Raw genomic sequence first — 27974 nt, 5'->3', positions numbered from 1 at the left:
GGGCTTCACTCATTCTTCGGCGTGACGATCCAACGCTTTAACCACCAGACTACCCCACTGCCCCATGTTGCAATGAAAATCAAGGGCAGATAAATCAAAGGAAGATAGTTCTGGATAGCACACAATATTTGCAGAATCTGAATCATATCGTGATAATCGTATCGCGAGATACTGTACCGGTATATACCGGCAATATTGCACGGCCCTATTGCTACATGTCATCGTATCCTAATAGTGTAGATCGATGATCATGCCGTTGATCACTAGACTGTCGGGGCGGTGTGGTAGCCTAGTGGTTAAAGCCTTCGCTCGTCACGCCGAAGATCCGGGTTCGATCCCCCCTATGGGCACAATGTGTGAAGCCCATTTCTGGTGTCCCCCACCTTGATATTGCTGGAATATTGCTAAAAGCGGCGTAAAATCATACTCACTCACTCACTAGATTGTCTGGTCCAGACTCAAACAAACAAAAGCCTTGTGAGGCTTGCAGGAAATGATATCAGTGTATATGTAACTCCAGATGATGTATGGACATCCGATAGACAGAACTTTTGTTTGTTATCAGGCAGTCCTGTCTGTTTCATCTCTGCCCTTCAGAAAATGGGGAACATTCCTGGAGTTGCGCCCCCTTGCCCGCTTGGGGCGCTGCGGTAGTTACGGTCCAACAATCGCGGGTTTAAACACTCAAGGGAATATATCGGACTCGTTCGAACTTCAGTAAAACATTAACCTGCACAATTTTCCGGAATTAGAAGAATGAATTACGGAAGCTGGAAGTTGCCAGACTTGATGACAGAGCTGAAGGCACGGGCATTCGTGACCAACTCGAGTTATTCCGGGACAAGCCGAATAGCGCATTCGTGACCAACTCGTGTTATTCCGGGACAAGCCGAATAGCGACTCGTGCCCCTCTGGGAGGATTTCATATTGGCGCATGAACATCAGAACTACTTTAAACAGGAACGATAACTCAATTCTTGTTTGATTCCCTGGTACTTAATATCACCGAAGTAATCATACATTTTATTGATGTTTGTGTATTTAAAGAATTAAACCTTTTTGATACAAATAAAAGAAGGAGGAAAACTTATTTGTTACAGACTTATTTTCACGTAACTATTATCAGATGTTCACCTTATATTTCCAAATATATTTCTAAATAGGGTTTGATAATCACCATATGGATTTGTTTTATTAGTTATGTAAATAACAGTTATAAAAGCTACATTAAATCCCAAAGCAGACACTCAAAAATGACTTTTAAATATTTCTCAAACTGAACATTCGTGTAACCTTGATGTCATACCCCAAGTGGAATTTTATATGAATTCGCTGAAAATATGAATGACCCCAAAGAATGTCAGACTAAAATATTCCCAGAGATGTGAAATATAGAATCTATGCCCAATGTTAAAGATTAAAGTTGATCAATTACATGTAGATATATGTTATTGTTTTGAAACTCGTAGCGATTTATAATTACATTTCCCAAAATGTTGGAAGCGCACGTACAATCTCCATAGCAAGCCCGCAAGATCGCCAGAAATACTTTCAGTTGGACCGATGAGAGCCGTTATGTCAACAAACGCACGTGCGTGTATTTGAATCACTCACCGTCAATCGCATGATTTTTATCAAAAACTTCATAATAAGCAGCAAAATCCTGTTAGCGAAGTTCTTTGTACTTTCAATATCACGATATGTATTTTCCCTGATTTTTTAAACAATGACATAATGCCATAAACGATTTAAGTACTCGGGATTATTTTTACCAAAGCACCGCAGTCATTTACGCGCGTTCTGTTTGGTTTGTCGTATTTTCGCACATAACAAGCATCGAGAGGGGGACGAGTCTTCTTGGAGATTACGGAAAGAGGCGAGTGGGGACGAATGAAGGCACGGTGTGCAAGAGTGTCCGGACGAAAAATCGACCTAATTGAACGGTAAATGTCTAACATTGCCGTTTGATGGTAAACTTATTAAAGTAAATTATAATTTGTCCCCAATTACGTTACATTGCACATTGCGATCCTGATATAATGGTCATTGATAGAACAAACATGCAACATAGGTTTAGTCAACTGCTGTTTAGACAACGAGCATTCAACATATTACGTTGTCATTGGCACGAAAATAATACTTATGTCTAATGAGTGATTCAGTTTTCGCTCACGTTACTAAGGACGCATTTCGATACTATTAGGAAGCCGTGTGAAGGCCATATGATTTATACCGAAGGTAAGTGAAGTATCAGTCATCATAATTTATTCATCTACTCAGTGACGGTTGACAGTTTGCAAAACAAAGTATTATATAATGATTTTAAAAATATGCAAGAGCTCCACAATATCCCAATGGCTGAAGCAAGACTGGTACTTATCGGGTTCATCGTCCTTTACAGTGAGTGCCTTTAATATTTCCTTATTTAAAATATTATTTTCGAAATGTGTGATGGGTTCAGACGTCTTATTTCAGGAAGTGTGATAGGTTCACACATTTATTTCATCCACAAGTTTGAAAGGTTCACACATTTATTTTTGCATCACAAGTATGATGGGTTCATACTTTGTGTATTATTCAACATGAAAACTAAATGTAATTAAGCTTTTGAATGGTAGTCTAAAAGACTTTGGACGCCGGTTCGATTCCGGTCAAAGGCAAACACATCAGTAATCCTTGTTAACAGCATGTATTTTTACGTTGTGCCACGTCATATTCTTCTGTTATTACTAATATCCTTTTCATTTCTGCTTTTTAGTTTTTCTGATATCAGAATGTATGTAAATACTTTAATGCAAGTACAGATACTATGAATTTACAAATGTCTAGTTTTTGTACTGAAAATATATTCAGAGATGACTTTAGCTTCATGTATACATAGAATTCGGGAACTTGAGTAATATTTGTGTGTAAAACAAAATCAGGTTAAAGTCAAAATATTGTATTGTTATATTGTACTGTTTTCATTTGCAATCATTTCTTTTTGTGTGTAACAGTCATGAATTCCATCTATTGTTTCAGACTCGAGAGCTATGACCACAACTGTAATTTTGGGAGGAAGCCAGAACTTGAACCCGAGTTTGAAATGACAATGCCTTCGGTTGACACATATAAGGATGTTAATAATGACAGGAAGCCCCCATTCTTAGCTTATGAGTCCATTCATTCTTATCTACAACCATTTAAAAGAAACTTGGTATGAGTGCAAAGAATCTCTACACCAGTAGGTTCTTGAAGAATGTCCGTTTTCAAATCGCATTGACAGTAATGTTTATTTCCTCAAATCTGAATGCCATGCTGAAATGAAGAAGCATGTAACATACAAAGGTTGATGTAGCAATTGATGAGGATGGTTCAACAACAGGTGACTTGCTAACTGAAGAAACCTGAACACAAAGAGATAACAAACCTTTCATGAAAAGCAAACCCTATACAGGCAGCCCAATTAAGGCAGCTGATCTTGACTTGTGTAACAGTGAACTTGGCGTTATATTTGATCCCCGACCAGTGAAATATCGAAAAGTCACAAATTATCCTGACTATTTCCGCAATGTGTGGTTAAACCACCCTTGTGTTAATACCTTACCAGTTTCTCAAATGTTTCCTCCAGCAAATCCGTTTGCTGTTAATCATGATCATGATTATCTTGAATTAACTTCAGCTGATCAACACTTAATATCTGATGTTGACAAAAGCAACATTGAACTAATTACCCGTAAACAGTCGAAGAGCGAGGACTGGAGAACTGAACACACAAAGAGAATTTCTTCATCTAATTTTGGGAAAATCTGTTTGGTATCAGACAAAACTGACTTTCATAAACTTGCTCGAACAATGACCGAGCCTTTTGAGGACATTCAGAGTCCACCGCTAAGACATGGGAGAAAATATGAAAAGGTGGCAATAAAACTTTCCAAAAGTCAAGTGGTTGCAAAACCTCTCCATGTGGCATGTTTGTGTTGGATGTTCATCCATTCCTCGCAGCTTCTCCAGACGCAGTTCTTGGAGATGATACCACTGATGAGGTGAAATGTCCATTTGCTTCTAAGGACCGTGTAATCTCTGAGATAACTGTTCCCTATTTGAAAGTAGCTGACGGCAAACTGACCCTCGACACCAGCAAACCATATTTCTTTCAAGTGCAAGGGCAGCTCTACTGTACTGGTAGAAAACAGTGTATATTTATTGTATTGAATAATATTGAATCTATGGTTGGAAAACTTGTGTCATTTTATGACAAGTTTTTCAAAAAGACATTACTGGATAAATTCTATTTCAGAGATTATGACAGATACTCATCGTAAATTCAAAATACTGACATACATAATACTACCTACGGATAATACACATGTGTCAGAAGTCAAAAACAAACAATCAGGAAAGACTGGATGTTGTTTCAGTGTTTAATGCTGAACATATTATATTATGCATGTTTGGACATTCATGACCAGACGTAAATATAGCAGGGTTCCAAACAGAGATGCTATACTCTTCTAAATATATACATTTTCTGTTACTGTACCATGTAACTGTGAGCACATGATCTAGAAGTTCAAAGTGTTTGAAGATGTCACTCTGTCACCAAACAGAGATGCTATACTCTTCTAAATAAATACATTTTCTGTTACTGTAACATGTAACAGTGAGCACGTACTCTAGAATCTGTTTGAAGATGTCACTATGGTTCCAATCAGAGACGCTATCACTCGTCTCATTAAATACAGTTACTGTCACACGTAATAGTGAGCAATAGTGAGTTTCAAGCAGATGAAAACATGACAACATACACATAACACAGGGATTAGTGATGTATGCTAGATAAAATCGAGGGGCATTGAGAATCTTCAAAGATCATGCCTCAGTGTTTAACTTTTGTACATGTGCCTGGTGAAATTGAGACATAAACATTGGGATGCACTTTTCAATGATAAGTTGCTCTGGAGCTGAATCAAGCTCTGTCAACTATTTCCATGAACATATATCTTAACCCCTTATGAAACATTGTGTGTTTCATTGTTTCATTAGGCTGTACATCATTGATTAAATTGGGGGGTGAATGAAATAACATTATTGAGTTGTTCATTTACATTTACAACTTTAATGTTGTTATTGCATTTGTTGAGGTAGGAACATGGAGCTGGAATTATGTAGGTACAGATTTACAATGTGTGTCTCTTGTTTTTCATGTCTTCACCTGAATCAACAATAACCACATAAGAATTCACCGATATCATAAATTCCCAAGTTCAGTAAGCGAGCATGATTGCACACAGTTATCGTAATCACTATTTGACCAGACTTTCACTTTCCGGTCTCAGCATGACTCATAATATTTCACTGTATCCTCATCATCATTTAGCAACGATGTTTAATCATACATACACTGAAAACAGCAGGAAAACATGTATTTGTAACCTTCTTGATCAGCTAGAAGAAGGAACTATGCATTTTTTGAAACAACAAAGCATAAGACAGACTCTGGTTATTTCTGTGGCTAGCTTGGTTTCCGAACTGTTGGGAGGCTGAGTCAGTATTTGGAATGTTTTGGCCAGACCAATAATACGTTCAATGTGAACTCCTTTGCTTGATATTTTCCTATCACGTATAACACTCTTGCCAGACATACAGGGTTTTTTTTGCAAAGAATGTTGGCATATTAATGGTCACATCTTTGGGTGCAAATATTTCTTGTACATTAAAACCTTTATCAGCCATGACACTATCCCCTTGGTCACAAAACACCATCAAACTACTACGCTCTACTATCTGACGATCACTTGTGGAGCCACCATATGCAGGTGACACATATGACACAAGACTCCCATAATTGTATCACGATTCTTGTAGGTTGAGTACGTAGACTGCTGAGCAATGGGGCGTTTTGGTTTCTGGATGGGGCATTCAGTACCATCTATGATAATCCTTGTAGAAGGAAATTTGGACTTGAAGTCAGAAGGACAAAAATAATGCACTAAGTCTCTTTCAGGCCAGTTATCATGCTCACTCAACTGTGTATACATAAAATTTACCCAAGTGATCAATATATTTATAACTGTTTTCTCAGAAATTCCAAAATGAAGACCAAGTTCAAAATTAATCTTGTGTCTCCGCAATTTCATAAGTGTTAAAAACAATTGATTTTCAACACTAATGGTCATACTGTCTACTTTACTGTACAGGCAATTCAGATGACATGCACAAGGACCCAAACTTGCAAGTACAAAAGTGAAATCTGTATAATTTGCTAGTCCTGTGTAAAACATAATTGCTGCAGCATTGAACATGATACTCTGTATCGAAAGCATCGGATATTTATCAGTCTGGCTTGACGTATTTTCATACACGGCCTCTGCACTGCATTGAGAAATATTGTACGGCTCAGAATTCATATCATCAAATTCAATATGGTCAATTATTTCCTCTCCTGTTAACTCATTGATGTTACATTCAATATCACATTGAACATTCATAGTATCAAATGTCCTCTTTCTGCTCTCCCGTTGTTCGACACGACACTGCCTTCTATTGGCCTCAAGTGGGTCGGCTGATTTGGCCCAGGGAAATATTGAAGGCACAACATCCAGTTTTCTTTGCTTCCTCAGAGGTGTACATCCTGGAAAACCCATAAGATTATATAATATCTAATATGACAATTGGGTAATCTTATCTTGTGACTACCAACTATGAGATGCTGTTATGATAAGATTTTAAGTCACCTTGTAGTGAAACAACAAATTTCCCTAGGCACAGTATGTTCTGTCACAATGTAAAAATAATCACTGAAATGTTGACCCGAGTCTAGGTGGAAAAACTTATAATGGTAAACTGTAAAATTAACCTAACATTTAAACTATGGGGACTCATAACAAAATCTTATAATTTCTTGTGTAGTCCCAACAGTACATGAAATGCTTGACATTAAGAATTGTTTTCAACAAGTGCACATGACTTATCTCTGTCAAAATCATTCCAGGCTGATTTCAATTCAATAATAAAGTAAAGGAACTGTGGCAGCGGTTATGGTCAATAAAAAAACAACTTTTCAAACATGAATATAATTACAGGATTTTAAGAACAAGCAGTAAATATTCAATTATCAGGTTCACATGCAAACACAATTGTGAAATATCAATCACCATAAAACATGTTCATAATTGTTTTCATAGGAACATCCACGGAAGTACGTGTATTGCCATTTCACCAAGATATATAGTGTTGCATAATGTTTCATGGTAGATAATCATGAGTACACAGTGCAGGACTGGTGTAACCTCCGCCAACTGTAATAACATCCCCAACCCTCTTCGATCATTGACTTTATCAGACGTTGAATTTGACTTAAAGGTGTTGGTTCCATTCTAGATTGGGGGATAGTAGATTGAGCAACCCTGTCACCTCCTAGCGAAAGACCCAAACCAGTTTCAGCTCCCATCAAGATATCCATTCCCTACATTGGTAAACCGTCACATCAAATCAGCCGACTCCTGAAACAACAAGCCAGCATAGATACCATCTTTTCCGTGTCCTCCAGCCTTAACACCGTTCTCCATGTAATGGAAGAAAACCAGCCTCCATCAAAAACAACAACCCAAAATGTGTCTTCTACAAAACAAACTACCACTGTGGACCTCCCGACCCATCAACACCCGAGTGAAAGAACACCAGACCCCTGTTACCAATTCCGACACCCATATCGTAGACACTAATGAGGGAAATTAATTAAGACTACACCCATGGCTGAAATTGACTGACTGACTGAGTTTGGTTTTACGCCGCTTTTTATCAATAATCCAGCAACATCACGGCGGGGGACACCAGAAATGGGCTTCACTCATTGTACCCATGTGGGAAATCGAACCCGGGCCTTCGGCGTGACGAGCGAACGCTTTAACCACTAGGCTACCCCACCGCCCCCTCTACAACAGGGATTAAGTTCAAATATTAAATCTGTGGAAGCTGGCGTGCCCCCTCTTCTGTTCATTATCTATATTAATGATATTGTTGATGGTATAGATAGCAACATCCGCCCTTTTGCCGACGATACGTTGATATATGTTATAATAGATGATAATATTACAATTTAATTATAAATAATGATATGTCAAAAATTTCAGACAGGGCTAAATGGTAGCAAGTTAGTTTTAATCGGGTTGGGTGATATCTTTCAAATACGAGAACTCAGACCTGTTGAATGCATTATAATAAGTACATTATATACAACTTGATCACCTTCATTTCATCATGAGTAGTCTCCAGACAGCTCGCGTCAAGAGGACACTTGCTACATCCAACCGATTCACGACACGCTTCCTGACGAGAACAATTATTCTCGTTTAGCTACAGCTACACCAGACAACAGTAACTATGCAGCATGTAGATGGGGCAACGGCGGACCATCCTTATGAGGACGTATATATTGAATAAAGGTGTTTTGCAAAGGTTAAATAGGAATTGAAGCAAACGCTATCATTTTCTGCACTCATTTCTCTAACTGCAATACATATTTCACGTATAATATTAGTACGGTTATCTAAACATTTTCACTGTTATACCAAATATAGATTTGTTCATTGTTTGGTCGAATGTGTTTTGTAATATTAGATGGATGATTCGTGTTTTCCATATCCATCAGTGATGATTAGCGATGTGACAGAAATTACGAATGTTTAAATATCAGTTAAATAAGTGTTGAAGCACAAGTTATAATTTTACGTACACTTTTCACTACCTGCAGTACAAGATGCATGCATCAAATCAGAGTAGCTGGTCAAATTTTTAAACGACAGCTTTTAGTCAGAACACAAGCCACATACCATATGATTTTGAATGTCGCATAACCTCACGTGGACCAAGTCCGGAATCACAAAACATGGCTGATTTTACAATAACTTTCGAAATTACTGTATTCTGATTGATCAGTTTTGTTAAATACCCGCCTCTGATTCAAACAGCTGGTATGACGGTGACACCATCACCAGAGTTCACAGTTTAGTGTTGTTGTTTTTTGTCTCAGCCGTATGCCTTTTGAATTCGTGATCTATGATCTATGCAGCTTTATGCACTAGTAATAGTAATCATAACAGTAGCAGCAACATCAACAGCAACAAGTAGTAGTCGTCGTCGTAGCAGTAGTAGTAGTACAATCTATCCTATTCTTGGCATAAGATTCTCCTGGGCGTGCAAATGGTTTTGCTGACAAATTTACAGGGTGTTAATAAATTTCCCCAGGAATATATATATATATATATATATATATATATATATGGTACGTGGTATTTTGGGGGCCTAAACTAGCTCGAGCAGCTTGTGATCAGGACAGCAATTTGCGGTTCAGAATGAGTGGATGAGTTTGGTTTTACGTGGCTTTTACTAATATTCCAGCAATATCACGGCGCGGGTTCCATGTGGGGAATCTAACCCGGGGCTTCGTCTTGACGTGCGAAAGCTTTAACCACTAGGCTACGACACCGCCCCCTGCGGTTCAGAACTAAGTATATAGGAAGTATAACTCTACTTTGAATGCAAAAATTGGTAAGATGCCAAACAGTTTCATTCACATGTACATGTCCCTGCTTTGTTCAATCCACTTTCAATAAGTACATATTCATTCAATCATTCACAAAAATGGACTAAATGATCATCCTCATGCACATAAGTTTGCTTTGTTCAATCCACGTTTATAAGGCATTCTCCTTTTCCATGTAGAATTACTTGAAAAGTAAACTATTAAAAATTATATCACAGGCTCGAGATTCTGTAGAATTCGACAAATAACTAAGTCAAGGAAAATGTCAGAGAACATATATACAATGGTGTATTGAAACAAAAATTTGAATACTTCTGTTAAGAAGAATTAATTTAAGGAAGTTAAAACAGTAGGACTTTTTTGTACATGTACAGATATTATGTGTGTGCAATTCATATTTAAAATGTTTGCATGCAAATATGGATCCATGTTTTCCCTTGTTATTTCGTGACCAGTGTTCATGACGAATAATATGTCCTGTTTGAAACTAGATTTTGTAACACATTAAAGATACATGTATCTATATGATTTTGTATTGAGGATTTTTAATGTGAAAATCATGTAATATTTCACAAGTAAAAGCAATAGAGGCACTCACTGATCATGTTATGTTTATACACACTATACACCAAACAGATATTACTTTACATTTGAAAATAGTTCCTCTTCACTGTCAGTTTTGCCATGATCATGTTAGCCACATGTTTTATGCGTACAATTATTTCTGTATATCCACAATAGTTACAAATGAATGACATTGGCAAGCAATGGATGTTTGTCGTTAGAGGCGGTAAATAGATCGGAGAAGTGGTCAGTCTCAGCTGGTGGGTAAGGACGTCGTTTGTATTCTAGTATCGCTTATACTCTATGTCAGTGTTATGTTGTAGTCAGCAATTGAATATCAAACATTCCTTAGGAACGTGTAAATAGTATAGGTAAATAATATCTTGAGTAATTTAGTACAAAAATGGAATATATATCGAACAAACTTGTGATTGATATTATGAGGGTCTTTATCACGACACTAGTGTACCCCACCGCCCAACAGCATAAAGTTGAATATTGGGGCGATGATATCATCCCCTTTATCATACAGCCTAGTGGTGGTGGTGGAATTGGGTTTAACGTCGTGCTTGAGAATATTTCGCTCATATGACGACGTGCATGCGTGTGTATGTGTATGTGCGGCTGTTTGTACTAGCCCATACTGAAGCTGGTTTTATAGTGCTAGCCCACTGAGATACCATGCCGCAGTGAAGCATGAATACCCCACTCAGACACATTATACTGACTCCGATCCGACCAGTCCTTGGTGTAACCCATTAATGCCAAGCGCCAGGCAGGGACCAACAAGTACCATAATTTAACGTCTATTGGTATGACGCAGTCGGGGATTGAACCCACGACCTTCCACACTCCGGGCGGACGCTCTAACCAGTACACCTCGGAGGCGGTCCATACAGCCTAGCAGTTATTTGTCGTGGTACTGAATTTTTTATATGATTCGTTATTCTCTTTAGTGTCGGTGGTTAAATCAGTGGATTTAAAGCAGAAATTCTTATTCGTATGCACAATTGGGGATGTTTTCTTCTTCTAACTACAAGTTACATACGAAAATTGCACACAGGCCTACTTTCCACATTATTATTTATATCAGTAAACATCTGAAGTGATACATTGATATGAAATGTACAAATTCCTTTTAATGTACTATATGTTATAACATATGATTTCTCCTACACGTTTTCCAATAATTCGTTGTAATCGCAGGGCATATGATGTGTAGCATAACAACCACCATGTGGTTATTATTTATTGGTGAATTGTTTTTTTCAAACAACACCTTAACGATATTTTGTTCAGTCAAGTTGACCTTCTTCCATGTGTTATTCACGCCCTACTTGGCACGATAGACGCTGTTTCGTTTTGTGACAGGTCATGGTATCGCTACATTTCTTATTTATCCACTACTATCTCGCTTTAAGAAAAGTCGATTTCTGAGAGCAAATATTTTTGGCTTAAAAAGTGACATTAAAATACACATAAAAATCTTTGTTGTATGACACAAAGCGGTATAAAAAAATATTGTTATATTCCCACGAGAATTGTTATTTGACTTCCCTCTTATTTCCCTTTTCTGCTTTCTGTGTGATATGACCTACTTCTTGTAAGGTCTGCAGGAAATGATATCAGTATGTGAGGTGAGGTGAGGTGAAATTGGGTTTAACGTCGTGCTTGAGAATATTTCGCTCATATGACGACGTGCATGCATGTGTATGTGTATGTGCGGCTGCTTGTACTAGCCCAGACTGAAGCTGGTTTTATAGTGCTAGCCCACTGAGATGCCACGCCGCAGTGAAGCATGAACACCCCACTCAGACACATTATACTGACTCCGATCCGACCAGTCCTTGGTGTAACCCATTAATGCCAAGCGCCAGGCAGGGACCAACAAGTACCATATTTAAACGTCTTTTTGGTATGAAGCAGTCGGGGATCGAACCCGCGACCTTCCGCTCTCCGGGCGGACGCTCTAACCACTACACCACGGAGGCGGTCCAGATCAGTATGTAGATTTATCTGGAAGATATTACGGACGTTAAGAATAGAGGTTTGCTGGCAGTGCATTGGCAGGAGTACTCCCAAGCAGTCAGCAATAGCATTCCTATTTCGGAATATTATGTTCTACCGGTAGGGGATGTCATGCATATCCTTTTCTGTGACACTTAGTGTCATCTTTTATTTCTGTGATGCAGGGCGGTCCGGTAGCTTAGTGATTAAAGCGTTGGCTCGTCACGCCCTCATGGGTACAATGTGTGAAGCCCATTTCTGGTGTTCCCCGCCGTGATGTTGCTGGAATATTGCTTAAAGCGGCGTAAAACCAAACTCAGTCAGTATTTCTGTGATGCAGTCAGAAATGTTTTCTTTGTCTTTTTGCCCCAAGGAACCTGTTTTCTGAAAGGCCGGAATGTTTTTCAGGTGCTTTTATGTCTATTTGTAAATTACGAAATTAATGAAAATGTCAATAAAGGATAAAAAATGAGTAGCGAAAGAGTATGAAAAGAAGCGTATGCTAGTAAATGTGGCTGAGGTCTGATGAAAGTAATTTAGTTCCTCGGGAACATTTGTTATATCAGGAAATTAAGGAGGCATATGGAACGGAAACTCTCACACATCTTCCCAGCTAACAATAGTGATTCGCTCATTAGGCAATGCTTTGGTCACATTTAAGATGCGTCACAACAGATGTGCGTCTGAACGTCTTGTCCAGAAATCGCAGTCGCCTGAACTGTGAACGGGACCTGAGAAACAACATTCCACCAAGAACAGCTCTGATGACCCAATGAAGTTATTATGTCTTCTTGGTTGGGATACAGTTTCGGCGTTTCTTTCGTGCTATGGCTCCTGTTTATATCGGTAAGCACATACACTCTTACTAAAGCTTTGGAGATATAAATCAATCACCTAGAGAATACAGGTTAATATGAGACGCATAATAGAATCCCGCTACACTGTGATAGTTGGGACGAGGACATCGTTTCATGATGAAAGAGCAGAGGCAAGCTGTCATGGGCACTATCTACGCACGCACACACACATATCCATTAGTTCTCGATCAGGTTGTGGTTCTATCTTGAGACAGGCCGAGTAAGTGAGTTTAGTTTAACGCCGCGTTTAGCTATATTCCAGCAATATAATGGCTGGGTACACCCGAAATGGGCTTTTAAATTGTACCCCTGTGGAGAATCGAACACAGGTCCTCGGCGTGACGAGCGAACGCTTTAACCACTAGTGTGCCCACCGCCCATACAGGCCGAGAGTCAGTCAGCAAAATTAATACATAGTTATTTTAGGGAAGTCTGTACTACCGCTAGGGTAGGACATGCTTACCCATTCCGGGAACACCTGGTGTCATCACTGATTTTCAGTAATGCATTCTGATAATCTGTTAGCTATTTTGTGTTTCACTCCTCACGCAACCTCATTTTGGGGCGTTAGAGATGTTATGTTGTATGTAATGTTTTTCCAGGTGTCTTTCGTGTCTTTTTACTAGTAACAGAATAACTGCACATGTCAATAAAACATTGTAAATGGGTATGAAAAGTAGCATGGGCTAGCAACTGTTGCTGAGGAAATCGGTCTGATGTGAGTAATTTAGATCTGTATTTATATGGTTTCAAACATCTCAAGACATGAATCAGGCCAATACTTCAGGGGTCACAGGTAGGCTAGACACAATTGCCTGTCACACTTCTGGAACCATCTCTGAGATGGTGGACACTCCACACCTGAAGGCATACGCAAGGGACCCATAGTTCTCTCCAACCTCAAGGTGCCTAAGTGTGACTCCCAATTTCAGTCCAGGTGAAAGAGTTTGCCTGAAACTGGTGACTTCCCTATCGATTGCTGGGGCCACCATCTGCAAGACTTCATCGAAGGGCTGTGGTGTTAACCTTGTGTAGTTATGGAACGCTACTGTATCCTCCAGCCTCAAATGGGTGTCTAGGAGGCTAGAAAGCTGTCCAAACTGTTATCCCCTCTCCTCTATGAGGCATGGCCGCACCCGGGAGTGCCTGACTGCAGCTCTCCTGGCCCTTTGTGGTTGGATTTGTAGCTGGTCTGGCTGCTGCTCGTCTGTCATTTGGATTTCTGCTTTAACATCGGCCATTGACTTGTCCATATCTCTGGTGCCAACGGTTGGAACAAAGGGAGAATTTATTGTATTTGATTTCGCACATTCAACATTGGTTTGATGTCCCCTGGTTTTCAGATGCTTAGTGATGTACTTTACCCGAATGTGCAGTGCTAATATCTGAATGATAGTATGAACAATGTACATACTTTGGAATAACCTTGGTCCCTTTTCACAAAGCTCTCGTAGCGCTACAACTATCGTAAGTCATTGTTACAGTATAGTAAGTATGAATGCTACGAGAAAAGTTACGAGCTTTTAGGCTTACGAGTGGTTTGTGAAACGGGGCAAAGGTCTTGGTTATTCCTGGGGTACATGTACTTGTTTGGAGGTTTTATATTAAATCCCTGTTGAACAAACCGCAATATGGGTGTACAATCGTACTTGATTATACAAAATCGTAATAAATACTCCAAAATACGCCAGGTAGGCATTCTTCTTCACAACAAATATCTCCAGAATAACGTTTGACGACATGACGGTAAAAACACTAAACTGTCAACTCCTGGACAGTAAAATCACAACGCAATGGACAGTTTAATTTGTTTGCTAAATGTGAGCAAATCCATATCAAATGTACAGTTTGATTTTTCGACGATAACTGAAGAAATACTGACGCATTGAAGCCTATTCTCCGAATGAAGACCTAAAATAACTATATTTAAGAATTGACAGCAAAAGAAGGCGTGTCTGCTGATGAGATTGTCACATTTCGTGTTGAAACGATCATTTTCCGCGATCTTGTTTCGACACTCAGGAGGGTGCCCTCGCTTAAAGCACAATTGCAATAAATAGAGAGGGTATCAAGCTATTACAGATAGTCTGTAAATTTCTAGACCCGTCTGCCAAATGGCCAAAACCTGATATACTTGCAAAACAATGCGAGGGAAAACTTACCATTCTTCTTGCTCCACACGTTCTTCTTTCACTGTCCAGCGAGGAAATGGAGTTGCTTTTGGGGCAACTCCACATTTCGCGTTGACAGCGCTTCCACCCTGTGGATATTATCAGATTTGGTTGCAGTATCACGAGCTTGACCCTGAGCAGTATATATGGTCAAAATGTTGCCCCAAAACACTTCATGATTCATTCCAGGACATATATAAGTTGAAGACTTGCACACTCTATGTCAGATTCCTAAATATTCAACTTGTCAAACTACGAAGTCTTCAATTCGATGAACAGCGCAAGCTCCGAGATCTGTGTTGCCACTAGAGACAATGAGTAACTCTTTTCGAGTTAACATGGTTGAACTTTAAAGTGATGAAAGTTGAAACAAACTTTCGATATCCCGGAAGAGTATGTCGTATGCATGACGGCGTGGTTACAGCGACATCATGTGAAGATTTCATTTGGTGTGGTAAACATTTTCTGAGCATGTGTGAATATAAATATGCATGGAAAAAAGTGTTGCAGTACCACATATTTCCATATCAAAGGAGCTTATTCAAAGATCAGTGTAACTTACGATCTGAATAACTGGAATAATTAGACGACAAATCTAATAACGCATAAAGAATTAAAAACTGTGGTTTTACTCAGAGAAACAAACTTTGCAACACATTGACTCATTTCGTAGTGCTGATAACTATGATTAACCTTAACATGTTCAAGATTCTGTTCATACAATCCTTACGAAATTAAACAAGTATCAATAACCGAGAACAATGACTGTATCAGGCGTTGATTTTGACGTTGAGATATTGGGTTCTATTCTTGATTAGGGGTTGTTCTAATACATCAAGGTTATGTACTGGAGGATCTCTCCGGCATGTTCTGCAACCAATAGTGTCCCAAACATGCTCTATGGTATTGTGATTGGACTGGTGGGCTAAGGAAGAGACACCTCCTCTTCATGTAAGGAAATCACAAACGGCACGTGCTTGATGTGGCCTAGAATTGTCGTCCATGAAGACCGGCCTAATGTTCAGAGGATGGTGATCAAAATGGTCCAACAACCCTGTCTCAGATGTGAGTGACCAGTGGTCCATTCAGATTTTGTCTAATCGTCACAAGGTCAAGTGTACAGTCCCGTGGGAGGACCCCACAATATCAAAGAACAGTTTACAGAAAAACTTGATATTTGCTTAATGACGGGTACACGTATTACACGTGATGCTCAACTTTGATCCCAGCACGTGCATATCTAAGACCAATGTATGGGGCTCACAAAGGATCAAAATAATCGCACAAACAAACATAATTATGATATGGATACATGCGGCTACATGCGGGTTGCGATACTTTTTTTCATGTGTATGTTTACAAACTGATCGGATGTAGGCATATTGTTTACAGAATGTTATGCTTGTCCTTACTTAGTCTTTTAAAACCACCTAACTGTGATCCATATTAAAGCAACAATTCTACATAAACAAACAGCCAGTAAAGGGTATCGATGGCTGTACCAAATCTTCCATGTCTAGCTAGTACTGGTACATAAAATATACTTACTGGGAAACCATTTGTTTTTATATCAGCATTAAAATGTCCGTACTGGAGCATCCGATGAGACCACAAAATATCCCTTTATGTTATGGACTTTCACCTTTCAGCAGGTGAAGAATGAAGGCAAGTTGAACATTAAGTTCATCAGATATTCGTCAGACGGAACGGACAACAATGGGTTTTGCAGTGAAACGTGGAAAGGACCACCATGCAATGATACATGTGATCCAATGTTTACCCTGTGCGTTAAAGAGTAGGTATCTAACTATTGTATTACCAAATTGTTTTTATGGGAATTTAAAGGCACTATTTCACACCACACTTCTCTAGATATAAATAAGTCATTCCTCTCAATGATACTATCAGCCCTCGGGGAAGCTACAATATATTTTATTCCCCCCCCAAAATACATATTTTGATTACAATATTGAATTAAAAGTTCGAATGAATTAATGCAGCGTTGCATTAAATCCCCTTTCGCGCTCTACCGGCCGAACATTATTTCAAGCGAACCCCATAGAGTTATGTCCCTTGGAGCGCTCTTTACGAATATCCTATAACGCAACTTGTGATTGAAACCAGTTTGGCAAACACCAACAACACCGCGTGCGGCAGTTTTCGATATACGGTACAATTGTCTACAAGTGGTCTCTGTTTGGAAGTTGTTCGCCTCTAAGTTACAAATATCTGTTTCACACAAGTCGTCTTTGATTGCATCAATATGAAGCTAAAGTGAGAGCATATGTCCCAATATGTATAATACGAACCAAAATATTGTCGAAAATGTGTGACATTGTGCCTTTAAGTCCAAGCAGTATCAGTTCCAGTACTATCTCGCCTCCGTTTAGACAGGATATATGATCCAGGAGAATTGAGAATCTTAAAGTTTGGTCAATCTTTTTCCACTGGGGAATTGTTCGTTCTTAATATGTAACGTACGTAACATCGTTGAAAGAAGACGTTAAGTCGATTTCTTCTAGTTGTGATAAACTTGATAAAACAGTTAACCTTATCAAATCGGATATATAGAACATGAAACAAACTAGCGAGACTATGTATATGGATTTTGACGCCATTTCGGAAAAGAAGGATTACATTGACGAACGCATGACCAAAATTGACGACGACTTAGATACACTTGAGCTATTAGTCGATGGCGTGTAAAGAAACTGTGTTGTCTACATTTGACAAATACTTGACTTTTAAGACATGGCTATTGTCTGATGTGATTCGTGCACACCGCCTTGGCGCTAAACGTCAACAAGCAACAAAACCACGTCCCATCATTGTGAAACTCGCACAGTCAAATGAAAAGGTCCGAGCTCTGAAATCGAGACCAGTCCTCAAGGAGAATGGTCTTAGAATTTCGCTCAACTTGACGACACGACAGAGAAAACAGTTACAAGCCCTTAAGGAAACCGGTAAATTCGGATACTTTAAAGACGGCAAACTCATAACGGTAGATCGTGAAGATTCCAGTGAGTTCACACGTAGTCAGATTCAAACACGTCAACGCAAGCGGCAACCGGCAACCGACTCTTCACGTAACAGAAGCAAGACGCCTTCTCGTTCGGTACGCCCATATGGCAGCGGCCGAGGCCCGGTTATTATTTCACAAGGATCTATCGACAATGAGCCGCAAATACTGACTCCGAGAGTGGTCTCGTGACTCACAACACCACTGTCTCCCTTTTGTGCTGGAACGTTAACGGTTTGAGGGACAAAATAAACGACTGTGAATTTTTAGTTTATCTTCGGAAATTCGAAATAGTATGCCTTGTTGAGACGTTTGTTATCGACATGTCAAATATGAATTGTTTGGACGGGTATGACGTTTTCTATAGCCCAGCAGTAAAACTATCTGGTTTTGGTAGACTTTCTGGTGGTGTATGTGTTTCTATCCACCATTCTATAAGCAAAGTGTGCACTTTACTATCGCCATTAGTTGACAATTTGATCTTCTTTAAACTGCCTAAAAAGTTATTTTCAGTTGCAAAAGATATCAACTTAATATGTACTTGTATCCTACTCTTGGGTTCGCCGTATTATTCTAACAGAGATCATAAATGTAACATTGAACAAATCGAACAGTTTCGTATTAAACCCTTCCAGAAGTCAGTGATTCATTCACAATACTCTGTGGAGATATGAATGCACGCCGAGGCGAGCAAAATAACCATTACGTTAGTTTTGATGATGACATCGGAAATGAACATCTAAAATATAGTGAAGAAGGGGATAACCCACTCGATGACCGCAAATCTCATGATAAAGTTGTAGTTTTGGTCGTACTTTATTAGATATGTGTTATGCACTTCAATTGTTTATTGTAAATGGCAGAACTTTTTGAGACAGGCTGGGAAAATATATTTTTTGTAGTCATCAGGGTTTTAGCGTGAACGACTATATCATTCGTTCACAGGGTTTTTCCCAGTATATTGAGATGTTTAACATTGGAGATCGCATTGACTCAGACCATTTCCCAATGAAGTTGACTTGTAAATTTCCACATGTAAACAATGAAAATGAACTAACCGATGGTTGTTATGATAAAGAAAAAAAAGTTTGGAATGATTATCTATGTAAATACTTTGTCGATAATTTATCTGATAAAATGCTGTCCTGTTGTCAACATTACTTACAATGCTTGATATTGACTTAGATGGTGCTATTGATGAATTTGTACATATGATTTTAACCTCGTCCGCCTGTATGAAGAAAAAGGTTAATGCTCAACATGTTAACAGTAATAGAACGCCTTAACTGAATGCGGTGCATTTCGGTGTAAACGCACAGATTCGAATAGAACGCAATATTTCAAAATGAGAAATAAGTTTAAGAATTGCTGTAGGAGATTTAAAACTAAACTTTGTAAACAAGAGCAAAACAGACTCAACAGTTCGATCAAATGTCCTTCTAAATTCTGGAAAGACATACGCTCCTCACAAAACCGACCGCACCATCCAAATTCTATTCCTAAAACTGAATAGCTGATAAATGTTAAGAAAGTCTTTTCGAACGAGTCCGTATTTGATATCGATTAAGATAACGATGTTTTAATGGATATGTTTAGTTCACCATCAGAATGTTATATGGATGTGGATAAATTTATTAATCACCAATATTAGAAAATGAAATATCCAATGCTACATCACATTTAAAAACCGGGAAATCAGCGGGCCCTGATCATATCATCATAGAAATGATAAAATATTCGGAATTCGTAATCATGTCATTTCTGATAAAATGTTTCAAAAGACTGTTTGATAATGATATGTTTCTAACTAGCTGGTCTTCTTCAATTACAATTCCTCTACATAAGAAGGGGAACTTTGATGATCCTGATAACTATAGAGGCATTTCACTTATGAGTATTCTTGGTAAAATATTCACAACTGTATTGAATAATAGAATTATAATTGGCCAAATATGCGGGATTTAATCCCAGAAACTCAGGCCGGTTTTCGAAAAAATTATTCTACTTCAGATCACATTTTTACATTACATGCAATAATTTAAAAATGTCTTTCACGCCGAAAACACAAATTGTATATAGCGTTCGTCGATTTTAAAAAAGCATTCGATTCTGTTGATCGTTCTGAATTATGGTATTGTCTGCTAAAGACCGGATTACGAGGGAAAATATATTCTGTTTTAATATGTTCTGTATTTTAATATAAAATCATGTTTACGGTGTGGTGATGATTTTACGGATTATTCGCGGATATGACCCGGATATGACTGAAATACTAATGCTACATTTTGCTGATGATGTCATTTTAGTTTCAGACACTATTGTAAGATTACAAACTCAACTTAATATTTTGAGACGTTACACAAAAGAATGGAAGTTATCGGTTAATTACGACAATACAAATATTGTCATTTTCAGAAGGGCTGGGTCGTTATCCGTAAATGAAAAGTGGGTACTAAATAGGATACATCTTTAGATTAATAGTCATTAAAAATATCTTGGTCTTTTGTTTACCCACACAATGCACTCTTCTAAAAGCATATAAGGTTTGGTATCAAGAGCAAGGAAAGCCTTATTCAACGTTACGTCTATTTCATATAAAATTGGAATTACCTCACCTAAAATATTTTTAAACTCTTTGATTTGCAGATACAACCAATAATGTTATATGGATCTGCACCAAACTGTAAGATTTACGGCGAATGTGGAAGACACCCATTATATATAAATTCTCATGATGCTTAGATGCTTGAAATACTGGATAAAACTTATTGGTTTGATTGAAAATAGAATTCCAAAGCTGGCTTATAATAGGCTTTTACATTTCGACAACATCTGTAAAACTACATGAGCATCCCATGTAAGAAGCATATTGTTTGCTCATGGTTTTGGTTTTATTTGGATGAACCAAACCATTAGAAATATCAGTCTCTTTTTATATAATTTTAAATACCAAGCTATTGATATGTTCTATCAGAATTGGCATTCTACCCTTCACGACAGCTCAAGGTATGATTGCTACAGGACATTTAAAAGTTTACTTCAGCCTGAAAAATATTCTTAAGACTTAAGAATTTATTTTATCAAATTTAGACTTGGTTTGTTAGATTTAATGATAAACGAAGGCAGGAAAATGTCCAAAGATAAAGGAGAATTTGTCCGTTATCTAAATCCGCAGTTGAGGATGAAATCCGCTTTATGCTAGTTTGTATCCTACTCCATTCTGAGAAGCAAATACATTCCACACCCGTTTTTGCCAAAATCACCTGCTCTAGCTTTTACATCCTTAATGTCTTCTCAAAATGATAATGATATTCTTAATCTGTCATTATTTATCAAACATAGTATGAGACTAAGAAATGAACTGTTAACAATTTAAAACGCAACAACGAAATTTTACAATAGCCTGTCATTTTGTTCTCTCCATTATATGTATTGTATAATGTATATTATTTACAAATGTATATGTGTATGTGGGCCGGAAGCCTTAAATACAATAAACTCTTTTGACTTGGCTTTTTGACTTGAAAGATTACTTCAGGTACTGTGTGGACTATTTGGACTATTTGTGTGTGAACACGGAAAGTAATGCTAAACCTTGTCCCCAGTACCTCTGTACAGTTTGCAGTACTTTTTTATATTTCGGGTTTCCTACTAACACAGTTTGGTTGTGTGTAAACTTAAATGAAACGTTCTTTGTGTGATTATTTATATTGTAACCTCGGATTATATACCTTCCAAACCTTAACCTTTGTACTTTTTCAGCCCTCGTGATACGAAGCCATGTTCTCTGTACTATAAGCCTACAGCAGGGATGGACACTGGAAGCAATAATGTGGTTTTCGGCAACAGCATAAATGGAACACCAAATCCTTTTATTATAGATGTGGACAAATCAATGCCGGTAGAGGAAATATTGTCAAGTTGATCTATAGTAACATGTTTTTCACTCCCAAGATACAACAATGATATAATATAATATTAACTGTCTATCTTTCTATAGTTTTCTATAAAGGTTGAATGTACATATTAATGTGTCTCACATACTCGCTGTTGTTTCAATAGTCCTCGATAAAGATACAGGTGACCGTATATGATTACGACCAGAACAACGCAGATGATTACATGGATACTCTGGCAGCATTCATCAACATATCTGCCAGTCCAAACAAAATCATGTCTCCATACAAGCCATGTTCTCTGCTGAGTAGAACCAAGTAGGTCCATTTCACTTTCATCCATCACCATCCCTCACCCTCTTAAGCATATATACCGAGGATCGGGTACTGTTATTGAGCTCAAAAACGAGTTAGATTCTATAATAGACTTAGATATTAGCCGCATTTATGCAATGCATGTAACGCACGATTTGCTTAATAAGCAAACCTAGAGAGAACAGATAAAATATGAATTATGTATGTGGAATATTAACGAGGAAAGGTAAGACATTCATGGAGTAACCTAACAAAGTCACATGAAATCTTTTCTTCCTTTTTTTCATGTTTTTATTCCCATAAATATGTTTACAGACTTTATCTCAGTAGTACAGTACAGTACAGGTAGCTTTCATAGTATCCAAGTACAGTGTTTCCTTGATCACATTGTCAAATATCATGCTGTTCACAAATATGTAGAATGGTCAAACTAAGTATGTACATTAAGTGTAACATGTTTAAAGACTTACCTCAGTAGTACACTACACTACAGGTAGCTTCATAGTACACAGGTACAGTGTTTCCTTGATCACATTGTCAATATCACGCTGTTCACAAATACGTAGAATGGTCAAACTAAGTATGTACATTAAGTGTAACATGTTTACAGACTTACCTCAGTAGTACACTACACTACAGGTAGCTTCATAGTATACAGGTACAGTGTTTCCTTGATCACATTGTCAATATCATGCTCTTCCCAAATGTATATGAAGTGTTACATGTTATACGAGTCTGTGATAAAAGTTTAATTATTAGCAAATTATGTATGAAAGGAGGACCAGAAGCTACAAAAATTGGCATAATTACAATTAGAAAAAGCTATCATTTTTGTTGCTTCATAATATTTGATGACTTCTGCTTTAATATATGTAATATTCAGAGTTTGCTTTTTTACTGCTTTTTCTATAAATAGCTTCTTTAACGACCAAAATTACAGCATTCAATGGATTATTGTATTTTCTTTAAATCCAAATATAATACTCTCTAGAGAAAAATTATTTTCACCCTCTGAAACAGTTTTAAGCCATTTTTCTACTCCCTTCCCTTTCTTTTTCATATACACGCATTCAATCAGCGGGTGCACCATGGTTTCTGGATCTTGTCCGCAGAATGTACATAAGTGTGATTCAGATATTCCTATCTTATACAAGAAGCTATTTGTTGCTAAAATATTATTCACTATTTTAAATTGGAACCATCTCATATTCACACTCTCAGTACATCTATAAGACATCAGATTAATATTTCCTTGTTCTGATCTGTCAACTTTCCTATTTAAACACTTTTGACATTTTTCTTGGGCATCTGTACTGAAGTCTGGAGCAAATAAAATCTGATAAAACATTTTACTGACCTTTATTGTATTGATTATGCTGTATACATTATATGGGAGAGTAGGATCATATATCCTTTCTTGGATATCATTCATCAAACTTCTTTTTATATATCTCGCTATTGTGGACTTGAGCCCTTGATACAGGATAAAATTCGTTTCCAAATTATATGTTTCTATAAATTTGTTAAAGGAATAAATTTCCCCCTTTTCATTAAACATATCCTTAATAAAACATATACCCTTTCCTATCCAGTGCCTATATTCAACCCATTTGCCACTAATAGAAATATTAGATTTGTACCATAATGATTGAGTCTTTATGTCAGAAATATTTGTAATCTTATCATAGCATTTGGATAGATACAAACCCCATGCCGATACAACATCCCTCCCAAAAATATTTGTAATATATGGCACTAAAGTAGTGTTCATATATAAGTAATCCACCAATCATAGGGTATCTATTCCTGGGATGAAAATTCCAGCATGTTTGACCCAATATGACTTACTATACAGTCTTTTCTTTAGTTTAGGTATTGGTGTTCGTGCCTACTGTGATCCTGACTGGTACGGCTCTGATTGTCTGACATACTGCAAAGCGCAAACTACTGACTATTACAGTTGCCAGGCTTCGAGTGGGGCCAAGATCTGCTTCCAAGGTTTGTTATGAATAGTTTTATTGCACATTGTTCACAAATATCTGTTTCATAAAGTGGATGAAGAATGTAGTCTTTACTGCAGGATGGAAGGGAGATTACTGTAATCAGGACGTCGACGAGTGCACTGAAATGGTGGACGTGTGTCAACATGATGGCAGCTGCACAAATACACCTGGAGGCTTTCAGTGCCAGTGTGTGGAGGGAATCACAGGTGAATAGACAGTTAGTGGCACACATGCATTCTCGCATACTAGATTGAAGGTACTAGACTATACACGAAGATACAACAGTAATGATAATGTCACATGTAGACTTATTAAGTTAACCCATTAACCAAACGAATTAGAGCAAAACCAATAAATAACAAACAACATCTGTTTCAGGGAAGAATTGTGAACTTGTAACTAACCACTGTGCCCTGAATAAATGCCTGAACGGAGGGATCTGTAATGGAAATGAAACAGACTTCAAATGTGACTGTGATTTTCCATGGACTGGAGAAAAGTGTGATCTAAATGTTGGTAAGTGAATAAGTTGGAATTTGCAGTTTATACAATGTCCTAATGTTTTAGTTATCCCCGCAACAACGAACTTGCGGGGGATATAGAAAAGAGTTCCGTCCGTCCGTGCGTCCGTCACACTTTGTCCGAAGCATATCTCCTAAACTATTCATGGTAGCTTAACCAAACTTGGTACACATGTCAACAATGATCCCTAGATGTGCCTTTTGGGGGTTATCCCCAGATAGGAATTTTATTTTTGGCTGTTTCCATGGAAACATGACTGTGGCTATGAGAATGTCATCTTGTCCAGAGCACATCTCCCAAACTATACATGCTAGCTTCATCAAACTTGGTACACATATCAAGCATGATCCCTAAATGTGGCTTTTGGGGCTTAGACCCAGATAGGAATTTTATTTTTTGCGGTTTCAATGGAAACATGACTTAGGCTGTGGCTATGAGGATGTCATCTTGTCCGGAGCTGATTTCCTAAATTATACGTGCTAGCTTCATCAAACTTGGTACACATATCAACCATGATCCCTAGATGTGCCTTTTTGGGGCTTATACCCAGATAGGAATTTTATTTTTTTGCTGTTTCCATGGAAACATGACTTAGGCTGTGGCTATGATGATGTCATCTTGTCCAGAGCAGATTTCCTAAATTATACATGCTAGCTTCATTAAACTTGGTACACATATCAAGCATGATCCCTAAATGTGGCTTTTTTGGGCTTATACCCAGATAGGAATTTTATTGTTTGCTGTTTCCATGGAAACATGACTTAGGCTGTGGCTATGAGGATGTCATCTTGTCCAGAGCAGATTTCCTAAATTATACGTGCTATCTTCATCAAACTTGGTACACATATCAAGCATGATCCCTAGATGTTGCCTTTTGGGGGTTAGACCCAGATAGGAATTTCATTTTTTTGCTGTTTCCATGGAAACATGACTTAGGCTGTGGCTATGAGAATGTCATCTTGTCCAGCGCACATCTCCCAAACTATACATGCTAGCTTCATCAAACTTGGTACACATATCAAGCATGATCCCTAAATGTGGCTTTTGGGGCTTAGACCCAGATAGGAATTTTATTGTTTGCGGTTTCAATGGAAACATGACTTAGGCTGTGGTTATGAGGATATCATCTTGTCCGGAGCTGATTTCCTAAATTATGGTGCTAGCTTCATCAAACTGTGTACATATGTCAAGCATGATCCCTAGATGTGCCTTTTGGGGGTTAGACCCAGATATGAATTTTATTTTTAGCTGTTTCCATGGAAACATGACTTAGGCTGTGACTATGAGGGTGTCATCTTGTTGCATTTCCATGGCAACAAGTTACGCTTCAACTGAATTTGGTGGTAGTGTTCCTTTCTTGAGCAGATCTTAAAAACCTTTCGGTACTCCCCTTCCACTTTGCTGTATACTCTCCAAAACATTTGACATAATCATAACTAGCAGACATATTCATAAAGAGTATTTTGCCGTTGCGGGGGATACTGATGACTTTGTTTTCTCGTTGTTCTCCGCTTGACTTGTCTTAATATGACAATTTATGTTCATTGTGTTTCTCTGAAACTATCAAATATTCTTATATTATAAAGGGGATTATCTTTTATGAAACATATGTTGTATATTTTCCAACACCTTAGATTTCTTAACAAATATTATCTTGGGCAATGGTCAGCAAATAAACAACGATGTTGTTTTGTACTACTTTTTTAAGATATTACCAACATCACCGTCCTTGGAGTGATTAATCATAACAACAAAGGCAGTCTGATTACTGGCTTGAGGAAAGTCATCAACGATCTTGGAGGAATACAGGGGCAAGTGAATGTCGTGATCTCAACACATATCTACAGTGAAAGCATGTATGTTTATCAAAGGTGTTTCAAATGATTCCACAATGACATCTGAACACCTTCATACCTTCACATCCTCAGATGTTTCCAAACTCAAGATGTATCAGGGTTTCATTCAGCACACACTCATAATGCTATATATTTGAAGCAAACAATATTTTGAAACCATTTAATGAGGACTTAAGAGTTACTGAACATTGTTTTATTCAATAGCTACAAAAATATTTATTATTTCTGTTTACAGATATACCATGAAATATATTAACAAGTTCTTATTATTATTTCAGAAATATCACCACGCAAGTTCAGTTTTATGTGACACTGGAAAATGATGCTTTCCTAACGAGTGACTTTGTAAGAGAGATCTTTTCATCACACAGTGATGCTGACATCAACCAATACCTTCCCTTCCCCCTCTACCCAGCGAGGGACACAGATGACGAGGAGATTGGTATCACTACCCAAGAAAATATAACAGAGGTTGTTGCACGTTGTTGATATAAATATGTAGTGTGATGAACATTAAAAATGTTGCAATGCCTATAGACAAACATTATGTTATTACGTCTTTGAATAGCAAAGGTAAAATGCATTTAAATCAGGTGACAATATATTCCCCGAATGTTATCATAAATGCATTATATACAAATTGATCAGCTGTATTTCAACAAGCATACTCTCCCTTGAATCTCATCCGTCCGAAAATATATCTGTAATATATGCGACATTAAGGAATTGACATTTTGGATTTGTTTATGCATGTGACATGGATGTGATATCAATCTGATATCCATGTGTCTGTTACAACAGGGAAGTTGGTTCAAGAGTAACTGGTATAAGGTGGTTGGAGCTCTTTCTGCTGGACTTGTGCTGGTGGCACTGTGTGTATTATTCCTCATGTGGAGGAGAAAGTCGTAAGTACTGTGTCTGGGTTGGTTATTAACTGCATTTGACATTAATTATTACAATGTTTTTCTCATTATTACAAGTTTATTTACTTTTGAGGGTTTATGTTTAAAAATGCTGACACAAATATTTGTTGTTTTTATCTTTTCTCAAAATGACAATTGTCTTCACGGGTTTTAACTATATATGAATTTGTTGGATGTTTGTTTAAGGCATGGATCGGGACAAATGCTTGAAGACAATCAGGGAAACGTCATTGAAATGGATGTAGAAAACAGGACCGTGCAGGACCAGCACAGACGTACCTCAGGCTGTGAGGAGGACGCAAGAGCATCCACAGA

At 37.8% G+C, this 27974-nt stretch overlaps 1 protein-coding gene across 1 annotated transcript in view; it reads left to right on the top strand.

Moving 5' to 3' along the window:
* LOC124252694 (protein jagged-1a-like) overlaps positions 1 to 27706 on the top strand; it is a 32567-nt gene extending 4861 nt beyond the window's left edge. Inside the window, exons 3-11 of the mRNA XM_046686348.1 lie at positions 16775 to 16920; positions 21907 to 22045; positions 22207 to 22358; positions 24223 to 24353; positions 24436 to 24564; positions 24737 to 24874; positions 26589 to 26736; positions 27015 to 27207; positions 27538 to 27706. Of these exons, the coding sequence (XP_046542304.1) occupies positions 16775 to 16920; positions 21907 to 22045; positions 22207 to 22358; positions 24223 to 24353; positions 24436 to 24564; positions 24737 to 24874; positions 26589 to 26736; positions 27015 to 27207; positions 27538 to 27645 (1284 nt within the window). The 3' untranslated portion in view covers positions 27646 to 27706. The remainder of the gene's footprint in view (positions 1 to 16774; positions 16921 to 21906; positions 22046 to 22206; positions 22359 to 24222; positions 24354 to 24435; positions 24565 to 24736; positions 24875 to 26588; positions 26737 to 27014; positions 27208 to 27537) is intronic.
* The last annotated feature ends 268 nt before the right edge of the window (positions 27707 to 27974 follow it).

Source organism: Haliotis rubra, unplaced genomic scaffold (genome assembly GCF_003918875.1).
Source record: "Haliotis rubra isolate DU_JTF1 unplaced genomic scaffold, ASM391887v1 Scf521, whole genome shotgun sequence".
NCBI lineage: Eukaryota > Metazoa > Mollusca > Gastropoda > Lepetellida > Haliotidae > Haliotis > Haliotis rubra.
This window is presented reverse-complemented; position numbering and strand designations above follow the sequence as displayed.